This window comes from Pseudophryne corroboree, chromosome 5 (assembly GCF_028390025.1).
Source record: "Pseudophryne corroboree isolate aPseCor3 chromosome 5, aPseCor3.hap2, whole genome shotgun sequence".
Taxonomy (NCBI): domain Eukaryota; kingdom Metazoa; phylum Chordata; class Amphibia; order Anura; family Myobatrachidae; genus Pseudophryne; species Pseudophryne corroboree.
The window spans coordinates 38,372,536-38,391,016 of NC_086448.1; the positions used below are offsets into that span (position 1 = coordinate 38,372,536).

General features: G+C 48.6%; 1 protein-coding gene across 1 annotated transcript in view; it reads right to left on the bottom strand.

The window, feature by feature from the left end:
- Positions 1-1,097: 1,097 nt before the first annotated feature.
- The window catches only part of LOC134928760 (uncharacterized), an 88,824-nt gene continuing 71,440 nt past the window's right edge, over positions 1,098-18,481 (bottom strand). Inside the window, exons 2-3 of the mRNA XM_063924767.1 lie at positions 2,231-2,318; positions 1,098-2,099 (exon numbers count right to left, since the gene is read on the bottom strand). Coding sequence (XP_063780837.1) covers positions 1,335-1,985 — 651 coding nt within the window. The 5' untranslated portion in view covers positions 1,986-2,099; positions 2,231-2,318 and the 3' untranslated portion in view covers positions 1,098-1,334. The remainder of the gene's footprint in view (positions 2,100-2,230; positions 2,319-18,481) is intronic.

An 18,481-nucleotide genomic window follows, 5' to 3' on the forward strand; every position in this document is an offset into this window, starting at 1 on the left:
TAACCACGCCTCCTCATGAGAAGCCACGCCTCCTCCATGAACCCAAGTCCCCCTTGTGGCCGCACCAGGTGCATAAGAGGTGAGTGATGCCTCTGCGGCTAGCATCTACAATAATACCCTTACCAACTGCTCCCCCTCCTCTCCCTCCCCCCCCCCCACATCCCTTCTCTGCCTGTCTCCAGGGCCCTCCGCCCCCCTGCACTCAGCTGAAACCCCTACAGTGCGTCGCTAGCTACTGTGGGCTGGTCCCATTCTGAATCAGTGACATCTGCAGCCCATTTTCTGCTCGGCCGGGGCAGCCAGCTTACAATCTAATGCTAATGCGATTATATGCCCGTCAAAGATATCTGCTGCGCATTCCCTGATTCCCATGGCAATAGCGATGGCGTCAGCAACATAGCGCACAATTTACAGAGAGGGATTGAGAGGGGGGTAGCAGCGAGCACCAATCCAGGTTTACTATCATTTATTGCCTGACCAAAATGCGGTTGGGATGCTGGCGGTCATGTGACCAACACCAGAATCCCGGCACCACTCAGGAGACCGGCTCCAGAAGACTGACAGCCGATAACACCCGTAGGTGTTATCGGCTCGGAGTATCGGGGTGCTGGTTAGGGTTAAGCACTAGGGGGGCTTAGGGTTAGGCACTGGGAAAGGGGGTGTTAGCCCTAGCTGCAATCCCCCCCCCCCCCACACAGGAGGTAGTCCTAGCCAATCACCCCTCTCCCACCCCCACAAGGGTAAGTCCTAACCGCCACCCCCAGAGGGTTAGGGTAGGGGAGAGTGCATTGTCGGGATGCCGGTGTAGGTCACGTGACCGCCGAAATTACCGACTGCCAGGATAGAGGGGAACATTTACTAAGCAGTGATAAGAGCGGAGAAGTGAGCCAGTGGAGAAATTTCCCCATCGACCAATCAGCAGCTCTGTATCATTTTATAGTATGCAAATTACAGATGTTACTTCAGTGCTGATTGGTTGCCATGGGCAACTTCTCCACTGGCTCACTTCTTCGCTCTTATCACTGCTTTGTAAATGTACCCCTAAATCCCAAACCCCCATATTTAGTAATAGATGCAGTCAATACCTTTTCAATACATTGAAGTTCTGTCTTAATTTAAACAACAATTAGATTCAGCGTCCTCACAATGAACCATTACAGCGAGACAATGCTTATTACACATACAGTAGTAGCTAATACTATGGCCCTGACGTCTGTCTGTTACTATAATGTATACTCCATGCCCTGTTACATTTCTGCCGTTGGAATTTAACATTTTTATTTCTCCAATTTATTGCCTTCTGTGCCCAGTGCTAGATGTTTGACCCGTACAATCTATGGAAGCCCATTCGCCTTCACAGGCATAGATCGGCTTTGATTGGTATTCTGACTCTTGGAATACTTAAAACGCCCTTTGATAGAAACATTTTGGCTGTCCGCTGTATTCATCAGAATGCTTTTTGGAAGTGAATGGTGGACATGTCCACTTTTGATATTAAGCATTGAAGAACTTGAAGCTCCGTCTCGTGGATTTCCGGGTAGTGCATAAACAGTTGATGAGGAATCTTTTAGCGCCGTCTTGTCTTTGGCTGGAAAAGTGCCGTCTTTAAGTTTTGGTAGTTTGTGCTCACTGAGGCCAACTTTGTTTAATGGATCCCTCTTAACGGGACGGTCAGCTGAGGTCTTCAGTGAATAGCCCGCGTGGTGGTGGGAATGTCTCTTTTTGTCCAGGAAGACCTCGTCTTTCATATCCGTTAGCTTTTTAAGCTGGGCCTCCTTCATTTCCGCTGGAAGATCTAATGGTGCCAATTTAGCTGGCCATTTTTGGTGACCGTTGTCCATGTTTTGCGTTCCTGCCGGAGATGACAGTTCGGTAGACTTTACCCGGCTGCTAACACGTTCATTTGGCTTCATGACCTTCCTGGTCAAAGTGCTTTCTAGACTAGAAGCTAATGGCTCGGAACCAGGAAACTTTCCATCTCTCATTAAAGTAGGGGGTAATGATGTGACGCTGGGGTTTTTGCCCAGGATACAGAGCGGATTGCTGCCGACTGTGATATTACCATTCTCAGGCGGATGTTTTTCTGCTTTAGATGAGATCTGTGAAGAAAAAGGATATTGTTATATAACATTAATGTGTTCTCTATATGCAACTATTGTGCATAATGTCTTCATTCATCATTCCTCCCCCACAATTATATATAATGGCGGTGAGTTCTGCGCCGTCTAACCTGATACTTGGATCCTGTTGGAAATTGGACTGTGATGTTAAATTCATAAGCATACTGAGTTAGATCCACGTCCAGATGCGGATGGACCCTGCGGAAAGGGATCTAGGAGTCACTATTTCAGGTGACTTAAAGGCAGGTAAGCAATGTAAGAAATCAACGAGGAAGTCTAGTCAGATGCTTGGCTGCATTGGGAGAGGAATCATCAGCAGAAAGAAAGAAGTAATATAATGCCACTGTATAGGTCATTGGTATCCTCATCTAGAATACTGTGTTCAGTTCTGGAGGCCATATCTTCAAAAGGATATTAATACATTAGAGACTGTACAAAGAAGGGCAACTAAAATGGTGCATGGCCTACATCACAAAACATACCCAGAAAGACTAAGAAATCTCAATATGTATAGTTTGGAGCAGAGACGGGAAAGGGGGGACATGATAGAAACTCAAATACATCAAGGGTTTTAACAAAGTCCAGGAGGGAAACATACTCCAAATGAAGAGAAGCAATAGGACATGCACTGAGACTGGAGGGGGGAGGTTCAGGAGAAATATGAGGAAAAATTACTTCACAGAAAGGGTAGTGGACTAGTGGAATAGCCCCCCATCAGAGGTGGTAGAGGCTAAGACAGTAGAGCAATTTAAACATGCATGGGATAGACATAAGGATATCCTTACACAGAAATAAGGATCAAACAAGGTTAGAGATAAAAATAATGTAAAAATAAAAAAAGGGGCAGACTAGACGGGCCAAGTGGTTCTTATTTGCCGTCAAATTCTGTTTCTATGTATTTATAGCTACGACAGTAATCGCAGATCGGGTGTGCGCTGTACCATGAACATACGCACGGGTGGGGATTGAAAGAGCAGATGGGTTGATCCGTCCGTTAAGGAATAACTCTTTCCATGGAGCTGGTGTCACAGGGCAACAACTGGCCAGTTACCATGGGGACGTATGCAGCACAGCTGTCTCATGGGAGTGATGTGGCCTCGCAGTACACGCTCATTTGTGGTGCACAGATAGAGGTGGGATCCCTGTTTCAGACGGATCTTTTGTACCCTGCATGGGGTGGGTGCAAGAGCCGAAAGTAATGATGGCGGCTGCAGCTTTGGGCAGAAAAACAGCGGGCAGCCTGACTTTCAGCTTGAAGGGACAAATATTCAGCATACATGGGTGGATACTGGCATTAGCATTCGGTAAGTAAGCAGGCAGCTGCGGTGGAACAGAAAAGCGTCCGCAGATGCGGCTGACTTAGAATCAAGCCCAGCATTGGGATTATTTACTAAGAGCGAGGCTCAGTCAGTGAAAGCAGAGTAGCTCTGTGCAAAAACTCTTTTGTGATGTTGGTCTATCTGATCAGAGGGGAGGAGCTGGGCAGATTGGGGGCGGTCCCTGGTGAGTGCGGATTATACGCCAGTGAGTGACAAGTTTTGAATCTTAGTAGAAATGTGATTTCATTTTTAAAAGACATATACATGACACATATAATAGGACTGCCCTGATGTCCCCTCGCTCTCAGGATTGGACCTACAGATGTGTCCTCATACACTGCGGCTTCAGTTGCGCAAACAGTTCCTCCCGACGCAGGGCCATCTTAATGTAAAGGCACATTGGGCAGCTACCAAAGGCCCCACAATTCTAGGGGCATTTGAGCAGTATACTCCAAGCCTGCAGTCAGACAGTGAATGGCTGTCAGCATGGTGATTGGTGGATGGCTGGAGCTATCCACCAATCAGAGTGCTAATAGTCATTCAGTGTATGGAAGCATGAGGAGGGACAGCGCAGGACCGCAGGAGGGGCATGTTATGATATTTTTAAGATGGTTCCTGTGAATGGTTGTGTAGGGGCCCTAATGCATGGCTTTGCTCAGGCCCCACAATGCTGTTTAGATGGCCCTCCCGTGGTGTACCAGGTCCTGGGAACTCCAAGCGTTATTATTACTCAAAGTGTGCATCTTATTCGCATAAATAAAACAACCGGAAATTACAAAACTACTGATCATTATGTTGTGCGACATTTGTACTTTTCTGTGTGCGAAGAAGTCTATTTACTAAGCCTTGGAATGGAGATAAAGTCACTGGAGATAAAGTACCTAATGCAGACCTGATCACTCGCTAGCTATTTTTTGCAGCGCTGAGTGCAGATAGTCGCCGCCTACAGGGGAGTGTATTTTAGCTTTGCAAGTGTGCGATCGCATGTGCAGCCGAGCGCTACAAAAACGTTTTGTGCAGTTTCTGAGTAGCCCAGAACTTACTCAGCCGCTGCGATCACTTCAGCCTGTCCGGTCCCGGAATTGACGTCAGACACCCGCCCTACAAGCGCCTGGCCACGCCTGCGTTTTTCCAACCACTCCCTGAAAACGGTCATTTGCCACCCACAAAGCCTTCTTCCTGTCAATCTCCTTGCGATCGGCTGTGCAAATGGATTCTTCGTAAAACCCATCGCACAGCAACGATCCGCTTTGTACCCGTGCGATGCACCTGCGCATTGCGGTGCATACGCATGCGCAGTTCTGACCTGAATGCAGCGCAGCGAAAAATCCTAGAGTGCGATCAGGTCTGAATGACCCCCATAGTACCAGCCAATCAGCTCAGAACTGCCATGCCACAGGCTGTGTTTGAAAAATGACAGTTAGGAGCTGATTGGCTGGTACTTATATATAAACCCCTAAATCTGAGTAGGAAGCGCTACAATTCAGCGCCACAGCTCTTCCTCACGCAGAGATCTATTGTGCATTATCTGGGGTGACGTGAACCCGCACAAGCAGACACTCAAAAAGAGACGCAGCAAGAATGAACACCGTGAGAAATGGTGCAACTTTACTGTACCGACGCCGGAATCCCGACACTATTTGAAATGCCGACACCGGCATCCCGAATAAGTAGACATCCTGGGTTCGAATCCCGACGGCCGGGATTCAGAATGTCCTGACACCGCGCCACTGAAGAGGTAATCTGTGTGTGTGTGTGGGGGGGGGTGGAGGTTAGGTATATGCTGCGGGAGAGGAGGGGGGGGGGGGGTTAGGCTGAGCCCCGGGAGGGTTAAGGTGCAGTGAGGGGGATTAGGGTTAGGCACCCCCTCCGAGGGTTAGGGTTGGGCTGTGGGTTGGGAGGGTTAGGTTTAGGCATCTGGGATGGGAGGTTAGGGTTATGTAGCAGGTAGGGAGGGTTAGGCACTTACGGGGGGAGGTTAGGGTTAGGCACTAAGGGGGAGGTCAGCGTTATGCAGCAGGTAGGGAGGGTTAGGCACTTACGGGGGGAGGTTGGGGTTAGGCACTAAGGGGGAGGTCAGCGTTATGCAGCAGGTAGGGAGGGTTAGGCACTTACGGGGGGAGGTTGGGGTTAGGCACTAAGGGGGAGGTCAGCGTTATGCAGCAGGTAGGGAGGGTTAGGCACTTACGGGGGGAGGTTGGGGTTAGGCACTAAGGGGGAGGTCAGCGTTATGCAGCAGGTAGGGAGGGTTAGGCACTTACGGGGGGAGGTTGGGGTTAGGCACTAAGGGGGAGGTTAGGGTTAGGCACTAAGGGGGAGGTCAGCGTTATGCAGCAGGTAGGGAGGGTTAGGCACTTATGGGGGGAGGTTGGGGTTAGGCACTAAGGGGGGAGGTTAGGGTTATGCAGCAGGTAGGGAGGGTTAGGCACTAAGGGGGGAGGTTGGGGTTAGGCGCTAAGGGGGAGGTTAGGGTTATGCAGCAGGTAGGGAGGGTTAGGCACTAAGGGGGGAGGTTGGGGTTAGGCATTAAGGGGGAGGTTAGGGTTATGCAGCAGGTAGGGAGGGTTAGAGTGGTTGAGGAGAGTGTATAGCACCGCTTACTCCCCCCTGTCGGTTTCTTCTCAATTGGGATCCCCATGTCGGTATTTCGAACGTCAGGAATACGGCCGCCGGCTTTCCATGCTGAACCCGCTAAGAGAGGTCTATCTACTAAGGCTTGGAGAGAGATAAAGTGGACGGAGATAAACTACCAACCCACTAGCTCATAACTCCTGTAACATGACAGGAACTGACTGGCTGGCACTTACTTTATCTCTTTCCAAAGCTTAGTACATAGACAGCAAATTCCTCTGCGACACAATAAGCATGACACTGCGTAAGGGGCCTGATGTCTGTCATCTTCCTGTGCGTGATCCTTCCACCTCTATGTCACCTTGTTCATCAGTAAGATACAGACAGACAAGTCAGGCACAGGATGCTGCGGATATCAATCCAAAATCAATGCTGTAACCTAAGAGAAGCATTACAGGAAGACGCTGCTTTCCCATCTAACCTCTATTACTGACAGAAGGTCTGGATAGGCCGGACGCAGAGCGGCCAAGGAGAACCAGGCAAGGGAAGAACATTCAGCCTAAGCTTTGTGTCATCACCATGTCCAATGATGGCGACTTGGCTTGTGATTGTAGAACCACGGACAGAGAGGTAAGTCCCCAATATCACAGTCACACGGAACAATGGCCCAGTTATACCGGCAATGTCCCAGACAATGGGGGGGGATTTATTAACCCTTCTAAAGAAGACACATGGAGGTGTTCCACAGGCAATAAAGCAGATTACAGCTAACATTTTATAGAATGTACTAGATAAATGATATCTAAAATCAGATTGATTGCTCTGAGCAACGAATCCCACAGAATTGTGGCTGAGCTGTTCAAGCATTGTGGGGTCTGCTTGTCAAGAAGAAAAAAAGCCTGGGAGCGCAATCGAATTACATGCAAAAGTTTACTGGTATAAATGCAACAATACAGTTAAAAATAAAAACTGTTTAAACAGTGTGTCAGTTTCATGGAAACCTACAGCATGCACATAATGGAGGTCATTCCGAGTTGTTCGCTCGCAAGGCGATTTTAGCAGAGTTGCTCACGCTAAGCCGCCGCCTACTGGGAGTGAATCTTAGCTTCTTAAAATTGCGAACGAAAGATTCGCAATATTGCGATTACACATCTCGTAGCAGTTTCAGAGTAGCTTCAGACTTACTCGGCATCTGCGATCAGTTCAGTGCTTATCGTTCCTGGTTTGACGTCACAAACACACCCAGCGTTCGCCCAGACACTCCTCCGTTTCTCCGGCCACTCCTGCGTTTTTTCCGGAAACGGTAGCGTTTTTTCCCACACGCCCATAAAACGGCCTGTTTCCGCCCAGTAACACCCATTTCCTGTCAATCACATTACGATCGCCAGAACGATGAAAAAGCCGTGAGTAAAATTACTAAGTGCATAGCAAATTTACTTGGCGCAGTCGCAGTGCGAACATTGCGCATGCGCATTAAGAGGAAAATCGCTGCGATGCGAAGATTTTTACCGAGCGAACAACTCGGAATGAGGGCCAATGATCAATGTGTGATGAGTGATGTTGCTTAATGAACCAGACTATAAAACAATGCGGCAGTGGAAGATACATCGTAGGCAAACAAAGAGACAGGGCAGCCATCAGGGGGGGGAGTGTGGGGACTGGTGTCCGGGCCCTTACAGAGAGGGGGGCCCACCCCTGGCTCCTAATACCATTACCAGAGAGCTGCAGAGTGAAGCCTTCAACTGTGCATCAGCTCTCTGTGAACCGTTCCTGTAGGTCTGCAACACTCCACCTATATTTAATATCACAATATATGACATCACATAGGGGTGGAGCAGTGCGGCAGAATCTTATTTTGAGGAGGGAAGGGGCCCTGTCTCTTTTGTCTGTCCCGGGCCCCACAATTGGCAGCCCTGCGAAGAGATTCCTGTAAAGTAACAATTTTGCACAGTCAGGTTGAAAGACCTTCCAACGCGTTCGGTATTTATTACCGGCATATCCGGACAGCGGCATGGTGCCTGGCAGAATGGCGAGCGCTAAGAGTCCCCTTGCGGGTTCGGTGGCTCACCACAGGATCTATTCATGGACACCCACGAGTGGGAATAACCCTGGTTCGTCGGGATTCCAGCTGGTGGCATTGCAGGCTGTTGGGATTTCGGCGTTGGTATCCTGAACGCCAGGATCCTGACCGCCGGCAAATTGACTACATCCCCTTACCGCCTTGCGATGTTATCCGTTCATAGAGTTGGCTGTAGAAGAGAACCTAACTGGACTCAAAAGTGCTTACAAAGAAAATGATATTGCCTAATGGTTGCCGGCGGCGATGAGGGGGGTGGGGGGGTACAAATGAAATAAAGCAGCTGCAGCTTTTCTCCTCAGCCCAGCATACGCTGCTGTGAGCTGAGCTACAGTGTGGCCAGGAAGGCGCTTAAAACTAGAGATGAGCGGGTTCGGTTTCTTTGAATCCGAACCCGCACGAACTTCACTTTTTTTTTCACGGGTCCGAGCGACTCGGATCTTCCCGCCTTGCTCGGTTAACCCGAGCGCGCCGAACGTCATCATGACGCTGTCGGATTCTCGCGAGACTCGGATTCTATATAAGGAGCCACGCGTCGCCGCCATTTTCACACGTGCATTGAGATTGATAGGGAGAGGACGTGGCTGGCGTCCTCTCCATTAGAATAGATTAGAAGAGAGAGAGAGAGAGAGAGATTGTGCAGACAGAGTTTACCACAGTGACCAGTGCAGTTGTTGTTAAGTTAACTTTTATTTAATATATCCGTTCTCTGCTATATCCGTTCTCTGCCTGAAAAAAACGATACACAGCAGTCACACAGTGTGACTCAGTCTGTGTGCACTCAGCTCAGCCCAGTGTGCTGCACATCAATGTATAAAAGCTTATAATAATTGTGGGGGAGACTGGGGAGCACTGCAGGTTGTTATAGCAGGAGCCAGGAGTACATAATATTATATTAATTTAAAATTAAACAGTGCACACTTTTGCTGCAGGAGTGCCACTGCCAGTGTGACTAGTGGTGACCAGTGCCTGACCACCAGTATAGTAGTATATTGTTGTATACTATCTCTTTATCAACCAGTCTATATTAGCAGCAGACACAGTACAGTGCGGTAGTTCACGGCTGTGGCTACCTCTGTGTCGGCAGTCGGCACTCGGCAGGCAGTCCGTCCATCCATAATTGTATAATTATATACCACCTAACCGTGGTATTTTTTTTTCTTTCTTTATACCGTCGTCATAGTCATACTAGTTGTTACGAGTATACTACTATCTCTTTATCAACCAGTGTACAGTGCGGTAGTTCACGGCTGTGGCTACCTCTGTGTCGGCAGTCGGCAGGCAGTCCGTCCATCCATAATTGTATTATTATAATATATACCACCTAACCGTGGTTTTTTTTTCATTCTTTATACCGTCATAGTGTCATACTAGTTGTTACGAGTATACTACTATCTCTTTATCAACCAGTGTACAGTGCGGTAGTTCACGGCTGTGGCTACCTCTGTGTCGGCAGTCGGCAGGCAGTCCGTCCATCCATAATTGTATTATAATATATACCACCTAACCGTGGTTTTTTTTTCATTCTTTATACCGTCATAGTGTCATACTAGTTGTTACGAGTATACTACTATCTCTTTATCAACCAGTGTACAGTGCGGTAGTTCACGGCTGTGGCTACCTCTGTGTCGGCAGTCGGCAGGCAGTCCGTCCATCCATAATTGTATTATAATATATACCACCTAACCGTGGTTTTTTTTTCATTCTTTATACCGTCATAGTCAGTCATACTAGTTGTTACGAGTATACTACTATCTCTTTATCAACCAGTGTACAGTGCGGTAGTTCACGGCTGTGGCTACCTCTGTGTCGGCACTCGGCAGGCAGTCCGTCCATCCATAATTGTATTATAATATATACCACCTAACCGTGGTTTTTTTTTCATTCTTTATACCGTCATAGTGTCATACTAGTTGTTACGAGTATACTACTATCTCTTTATCAACCAGTGTACAGTGCGGTAGTTCACGGCTGTGGCTACCTCTGTGTCGGCAGTCGGCAGGCAGTCCGTCCATCCATAATTGTATTATAATATATACCACCTAACCGTGGTTTTTTTTTCATTCTTTATACCGTCATAGTGTCATACTAGTTGTTACGAGTATACTACTATCTCTTTATCAACCAGTGTACAGTGCGGTAGTTCACGGCTGTGGCTACCTCTGTGTCGGCAGTCGGCAGGCAGTCCGTCCATCCATAATTGTATTATAATATATACCACCTAACCGTGGTTTTTTTTTCATTCTTTATACCGTCATAGTCAGTCATACTAGTTGTTACGAGTATACTACTATCTCTTTATCAACCAGTGTACAGTGCGGTAGTTCACGGCTGTGGCTACCTCTGTGTCGGAACTCGGCAGGCAGTCCGTCCATCCATAATTGTATTACAATATATACCACCTAACCGTGGTTTTTTTTTCATTCTTTATACCGTCATAGTCAGTCATACTAGTTGTTACGAGTATACTACTATCTCTTTATCAACCAGTGTACAGTGCGGTAGTTCACGGCTGTGGCTACCTCTGTGTCGGAACTCGGCAGGCAGTCCGTCCATCCATAATTGTATTACAATATATACCACCTAACCGTGATTTTTTTTTCATTCTTTATACCGTCATAGTCAGTCATACTAGTTGTTACGAGTATACTACTATCTCTTTATCAACCAGTGTACAGTGCGGTAGTTCACGGCTGTGGCTACCTCTGTGTCGGAACTCGGCAGGCAGTCCGTCCATCCATAATTGTATTATTATAATATATACCACCTAACCGTGGTTTTTTTTTCATTCTTTATACCGTCATAGTGTCATACTAGTTGTTACGAGTATACTACTATCTCTTTATCAACCAGTGTACAGTGCGGTAGTTCACGGCTGTGGCTACCTCTGTGTCGGCAGTCGGCAGGCAGTCCGTCCATCCATAATTGTATTATAATATATACCACCTAACCGTGGTTTTTTTTTCATTCTTTATACCGTCATAGTCAGTCATACTAGTTGTTACGAGTATACTACTATCTCTTTATCAACCAGTGTACAGTGCGGTAGTTCACGGCTGTGGCTACCTCTGTGTCGGAACTCGGCAGGCAGTCCGTCCATCCATAATTGTATTACAATATATACCACCTAACCGTGGTTTTTTTATACCACCTAACCGTGGCAGTCCGTCCATAATTGTATACTAGTATCCAATCCATCCATCTCCATTGTTTACCTGAGGTGCCTTTTAGTTCTGCCTATAAAATATGGAGAACAAAAAAGTTGAGGTTCCAAAATTAGGGAAAGATCAAGATCCACTTCCACCTCGTGCTGAAGCTGCTGCCACTAGTCATGGCCGAGACGATGAAATGCCAGCAACGTCGTCTGCCAAGGCCGATGCCCAATGTCATAGTACAGAGCATGTCAAATCCAAAACACCAAATATCAGAAAAAAAAGGACTCCAAAACCTAAAATAAAATTGTCGGAGGAGAAGCGTAAACTTGCCAATATGCCATTTACCACACGGAGTGGCAAGGAACGGCTGAGGCCCTGGCCTATGTTCATGGCTAGTGGTTCAGCTTCACATGAGGATGGAAGCACTCAGCCTCTCGCTAGAAAACTGAAAAGACTCAAGCTGGCAAAAGCACCGCAAAGAACTGTGCGTTCTTTGAAATCCCAAATCCACAAGGAGAGTCCAATTGTGTCGTTTGCGATGCCTGACCTTCCCAACACTGGACGTGAAGAGCATGCGCCTTCCACTATTTGCATGCCCCCTGCAAGTGCTGGAAGGAGCACCCGCAGTCCAGTTCCTGATAGTCAGATTGAAGATGTCAGTGTTGAAGTACACCAGGATGAGGAGGATATGGGTGTTGCTGGCGCTGGGGAGGAAATTGACCAGAAGGATTCTGATGGTGAGGTGGTTTGTTTAAGTCAGGCACCCGGGGGGACACCTGTTGTCCGTGGGAGGAATATGGCCGTTGACATGCCAGGTGAAAATACCAAAAAAATCAGCTCTTCGGTGTGGAGGTATTTCACCAGAAATGCGGACAACAGGTGTCAAGCCGTGTGTTCCCTTTGTCAAGCTGTAATAAGTAGGGGTAAGGACGTTAACCACCTCGGAACATCCTCCCTTATACGTCACCTGCAGCGCATTCATAATAAGTCAGTGACAAGTTCAAAAACTTTGGGTGACAGCGGAAGCAGTCCACTGACCAGTAAATCCCTTCCTCTTGTAACCAAGCTCACGCAAACCACCCCACCAACTCCCTCAGTGTCAATTTCCTCCTTCCCCAGGAATGCCAATAGTCCTGCAGGCCATGTCACTGGCAAGTCTGACGAGTCCTCTCCTGCCTGGGATTCCTCCGATGCATCCTTGCGTGTAACGCCTACTGCTGCTGGCGCTGCTGTTGTTGCCGCTGGGAGTCGATGGTCATCCCAGAGGGGAAGTCGTAAGCCCACTTGTACTACTTCCAGTAAGCAATTGACTGTTCAACAGTCCTTTGCGAGGAAGATGAAATATCACAGCAGTCATCCTACTGCAAAGCGGATAACTGAGGCCTTGGCATCCTGGGTGGTGAGAAACGTGGTTCCGGTATCCATCATTACTGCAGAGCCAACTAGAGACTTGTTGGAGGTACTGTGTCCCCGGTACCAAATACCATCTAGGTTCCATTTCTCTAGGCAGGCGATACCGAAAATGTACACAGACCTCAGAAAAAGAGTCACCAGTGTCCTAAAAAATGCAGCTGTACCCAATGTCCACTTAACCACGGACATGTGGACAAGTGGAGCAGGGCAGGGTCAGGACTATATGACTGTGACAGCCCACTGGGTAGATGTATGGACTCCCGCCGCAAGAACAGCAGCGGCGGCACCAGTAGCAGCATCTCGCAAACGCCAACTCTTTCCTAGGCAGGCTACGCTTTGTATCACCGCTTTCCAGAATACGCACACAGCTGAAAACCTCTTACGGCAACTGAGGAAGATCATCGCGGAATGGCTTACCCCAATTGGACTCTCCTGTGGATTTGTGGCATCGGACAACGCCAGCAATATTGTGTGTGCATTAAATCTGGGCCAATTCCAGCACGTCCCATGTTTTGCACATACCTTGAATTTGGTGGTGCAGAATTTTTTAAAAAACGACAGGGGCGTGCAAGAGATGCTGTCGGTGGCCAGAAGAATTGCGGGACACTTTCGGCGTACAGGCACCACGTACAGAAAACTGGAGCACCACCAAAAACTACTGAACCTGCCCTGCCATCATCTGAAGCAAGAAGTGGTAACGAGGTGGAATTCAACCCTCTATATGCTTCAGAGGTTGGAGGAGCAGCAAAAGGCCATTCAAGCCTATACAATTGAGCACGATATAGTAGGTGGAATGCACCTGTCTCAAGTGCAGTGGAGAATGATTTCAACGTTGTGCAAGGTTCTGATGCCCTTTGAACTTGCCACACGTGAAGTCAGTTCAGACACTGCCAGCCTGAGTCAGGTCATTCCCCTCATCAGGCTTTTGCAGAAGAAGCTGGAGGCATTGAAGGAGGAGCTAACACGGAGCGATTCCGCTAGGCATGTGGGACTTGTGGATGCAGCCCTTAATTCGCTTAACAAGGATTCACGGGTGGTCAATCTGTTGAAATCAGAGCACTACATTTTGGCCACCGTGCTCGATCCTAGATTTAAAGCCTACCTTGGATCTCTCTTTCCGGCAGACACAGGTCTGCTGGGGTTGAAAGACCTGCTGGTGACAAAATTGTCAAGTCAAGCGGAACGCGACCTGTCAACATCTCCTCCTTCACATTCTCCCGCAACTGGGGGTGCGAGGAAAAGGCTCAGAATTCCGAGCCCACCCGCTGGCGGTGATGCAGGGCAGTCTGGAGCGACTGCTGATGCTGACATCTGGTCCGGACTGAAGGACCTGACAACGATTACGGACATGTCGTCTACTGTCACTGCATATGATTCTCTCAACATTGATAGAATGGTGGAGGATTATATGAGTGACCGCATCCAAGTAGGCACGTCACACAGTCCGTACTTATACTGGCAGGAAAAAGAGGCAATTTGGAGGCCCTTGCACAAACTGGCTTTATTCTACCTAAGTTGCCCTCCCACAAGTGTGTACTCCGAAAGAGTGTTTAGTGCCGCCGCTCACCTTGTCAGCAATCGGCGTACGAGGTTACATCCAGAAAATGTGGAGAAGATGATGTTCATTAAAATGAATTATAATCAATTCCTCCGCGGAGACATTGACCAGCAGCAATTGCCTCCACAAAGTACACAGGGAGCTGAGATGGTGGATTCCAGTGGGGACGAATTGATAATCTGTGAGGAGGGGGATGTACACGGTGATATATCGGAGGGTGAAGATGAGGTGGACATCTTGCCTCTGTAGAGCCAGTTTGTGCAAGGAGAGATTAATTGCTTCTTTTTTGGGGGGGGTCCAAACCAACCCGTCATATCAGTCACAGTCGTGTGGCAGACCCTGTCACTGAAATGATGGGTTGGTTAAAGTGTGCATGTCCTGTTTTGTTTATACAACATAAGGGTGGGTGGGAGGGCCCAAGGATAATTCCATCTTGCACCTCTTTTTTCTTTTCTTTTTCTTTGCATCATGTGCTGATTGGGGAGGGTTTTTTGGAAGGGACATCCTGCGTGACACTGCAGTGCCACTCCTAGATGGGCCCGGTGTTTGTGTCGGCCACTAGGGTCGCTAATCTTACTCACACAGCTACCTCATTGCGCCTCTTTTTTTCTTTGCGTCATGTGCTGTTTGGGGAGGGTTTTTTGGAAGGGACATCCTGCGTGACACTGCAGTGCCACTCCTAGATGTGCCCGGTGTTTGTGTCGGCCACTAGGGTCGCTAATCTTACTCACACAGTCAGCTACCTCATTGCGCCTCTTTTTTTCTTTGCGTCATGTGCTGTTTGGGGAGGGTTTTTTGGAAGGGCCATCCTGCGTGACACTGCAGTGCCACTCCTAGATGGGCCCGGTGTTTGTGTCGGCCACTAGGGTCGCTAATCTTACTCACACAGCTACCTCATTGCGCCTCTTTTTTTCTTTGCGTCATGTGCTGTTTGGGGAGGGTTTTTTGGAAGGGACATCCTGCGTGACACTGCAGTGCCACTCCTAGATGGGCCCGGTGTTTGTGTCGGCCACTAGGGTCGCTTATCTTACTCACACAGCGACCTCGGTGCAAATTTTAGGACTAAAAATAATATTGTGAGGTGTGAGGTATTCAGAATAGACTGAAAATGAGTGTAAATTATGGTTTTTGAGGTTAATAATACTTTGGGATCAAAATGACCCCCAAATTCTATGATTTAAGCTGTTTTTTAGTGTTTTTGGAAAAAAACACCCGAATCCAAAACACACCCGAATCCGACAAAAATAATTCGGTGAGGTTTTGCCAAAACGCGTTCGAACCCAAAACACGGCCGCGGAACCGAACCCAAAACCAAAACACAAAACCCGAAAAATTTCAGGCGCTCATCTCTACTTAAAACACATTTTTCTCTGTATTTTTTTCTAATAGTGCATGACCACGCCTCCTAGGATTAGACCACACCCCCTAAAATGTACCTGGGCCCAGCCAGGCTCTCTGATGGTTGCCCATGGTAACTACAAATGTTAACAAGGATGAAATAGGTTCATGTATTGGTTGCCTGTGGTAGCCTCCAGGTACGGCTTCTGAAGTAAAATAATATGTGCAGCAATCCATACTGTGAGGCTGGTGCTTAGGGCCTATTTCATGTTTGTATGTACACGTGTAATTATCAGGCGCCATTTTCTAAGCTTCAAAACTGCTGATATCAGCAAATGAAGCTGCCGCCCCGAGAATAAAAAGTGCCACGCATTGGAGCCATCGCAAGCTCATTCACAAATTGCATACACATTGGCAGCCTATGTGCAAAAACGAAAAACATCGGGTTTAAGGGTCGGTGTATGGCTACGCAGACCGGAGACGGCAGTAGCGACACAGGCGCCATGTTTTTGTACGTACATAATTGCAGCTGACAGATGCCCCGAAAACAAGCATGACACGCGTGCGTTGTCCCAACCACTCCCCGTTACCACCTCCAAACGCTCACTTCCTGTCAATCACTTTACCATCTGATGCTCATTGCGAGCGGTATTGCAGCGTCACCTTGAGGCATGTACAGTGCAATTGCAGCACACGTGCAGACGCCGATTCTAGCTCACTTGCGTGAACATCGCCCATTGCGTACCGATATGAAACAGGCCCTTAGTGGGGCGCATTTGCAATTGAAAACAGACAAAATGCATTCACAGGAAATCCACAATTGATAAATAATATATAACTATATATAACACATTTATGTCGCCATAAGCCGCCTATTCATGCTGTTTATTATCTGTTATAGAAACCACACAACAAATCATGTTACCGGCCTTTCCTGTTACTCTGATTACTCTGGTAACCATTTTTAATACTAAGCTATCAAGAGCGAATTGTTTCCTCACCGAGTTACTGAGCAGGTCCTGGTTTGTCCTCCTTGATCTCAGATGTTTCCCCTCCATCGTCTGTCCCTCGCTGGTGGCACCGTAGCTCGGTGGTGTCAGTACATTTGTATGAGCGCTGGGAAGACTGGATTACAGGAACAGCAATCCTCCCGTGTGCCAGATTAATCCACAGAGGATTAGGGTCACTATTTATGGAATCCATGTGGAGAAAGTGTACAAGACGTCAGCCCTACTGTGATAACTCAATGACATGAGGATGTCGCTTACCATGTGCGCAGTCACTTCACCGTCTAAGGGACCAATGAGTGATTTGCAGGTTACTTACTAACGCAGCAGATTTTGGAGGCACAGAGCAAATGCTGCAGCCTCTCACCTCCTGGTGTCACATATACAGATTGCATAATGTTAGGCTAATGAGAATCTCTCATTTATGTATGGTCCCTATATATATTTGTACACTGATAGAGATGAGCAGAATTACATACAAGGGGCGGGATGTACTAAGCGGAAAATGCGGTAAACTCCCTGTTTACCGCATTTTCCTGATGTACTAACCCCCGGCCGGCAGGACAGCGCCGCGGCGGGGTACGCCAGCTTTAGCTGGCGTACATCGATAGAAGCCTATGGGCTTCTCTCTGCGGCGCTGTGTGAGGTATCCGATCGGATCCCTCCCAGCATGCCCTGCGGCCGCCCCCGTCACCCCGCACATGCACAGACTGACTCCTGGGGCTGAATCCCGGAAGTCAGGCTGCCGCTGCGCATCGCGGAGGACAGCTCTTATCGGAAGAGCTGTCCTCCGCAATGCTGATCGCATATGTTAGTACATATGCGATCAGCATCGTGGCGATGGGCGGCGATGTACATTAGTACACAGGGCCGGTTGGGCAGGAAAAGGGGCGTGGCCTAACACAAGGGGCGTGGTCAGTTACGCCCCCTGTACATTGCTAGCGCCGCTTGAATGCTGAGCGGTGCGCGATGACGTCATCGCGCACCGCACAGCAAAAGGTCCTCTCAGCGAAGGGAAACTAGACGCTATGCGTCTAGTTCCCTTCGTGGAGAGGACCTTTGCTGTGCGGTGCGCGATGACGTCATCGCGCACCGCTCAGCAAAGTTACTCTCCACGAAGGGAAACTAGACGCATAGCGTCTAGTTCCCTTCACAGGAGGCGGACGGGGACGGCAGCGGGCAGCGGAGGCGGACGGGGGACACAGCGGGCAGCAGTGGCGGATCTTGCCACGGTGCGGCGCCCTCCGGATGGCGCCAGCGCCCTCCGGAAGGCGGCGCCCCGGGCAAAAGTCCTGCTTGCCCGTGGCAAGATCCGCTACTGTTAGTACACGCTAAAGAGTTGCATAGCAAAAGTTAGTATGCGTGCACTCAGTCACAGGACCCACTTAGATGCGCAGTATCTGGACTGTATTGGAAATATGCTGGGCCTTCTTGCGTGATGTGTGTGGGGGAAGGGATTGCACCCACCCAGCCCCACTACAATCCACCGGATCTTCGCGGCTGCACAGAAACTTTCTTCTTTATCAAAATCTTTAAGGAGGGGGTCTGGCCACGCCCCCATCCCAGTACCAGAGCCCGGTGGAACTGTCGGCGACCCTGTACATTGAATGGCCATACTCTCTCTGACATTAAATCTGCACCTAGCATGGGGATGGTGAAACTTTCACCAGACGTGACTATGCATCGTTCCAGTCCTTCCACATTCAGATGTATGCTTGTACACCAGGGCAAGGGCTCAGCGCTGGGAGAGGGCTCCGCCTCCGGCTCGGGTAAGTAGGGCACAGGTGCCTGTCCCAAGTGTCCTTTGGTTGCTCCGACGACTCTGCAGAAGCACAACTGGCTGCAGGGTGTCATTACAGGGGTATCCGTTCAGATGGTCGACCATGTTATGGTCGACAGTCATTAGGTCGACCACTATTGGTC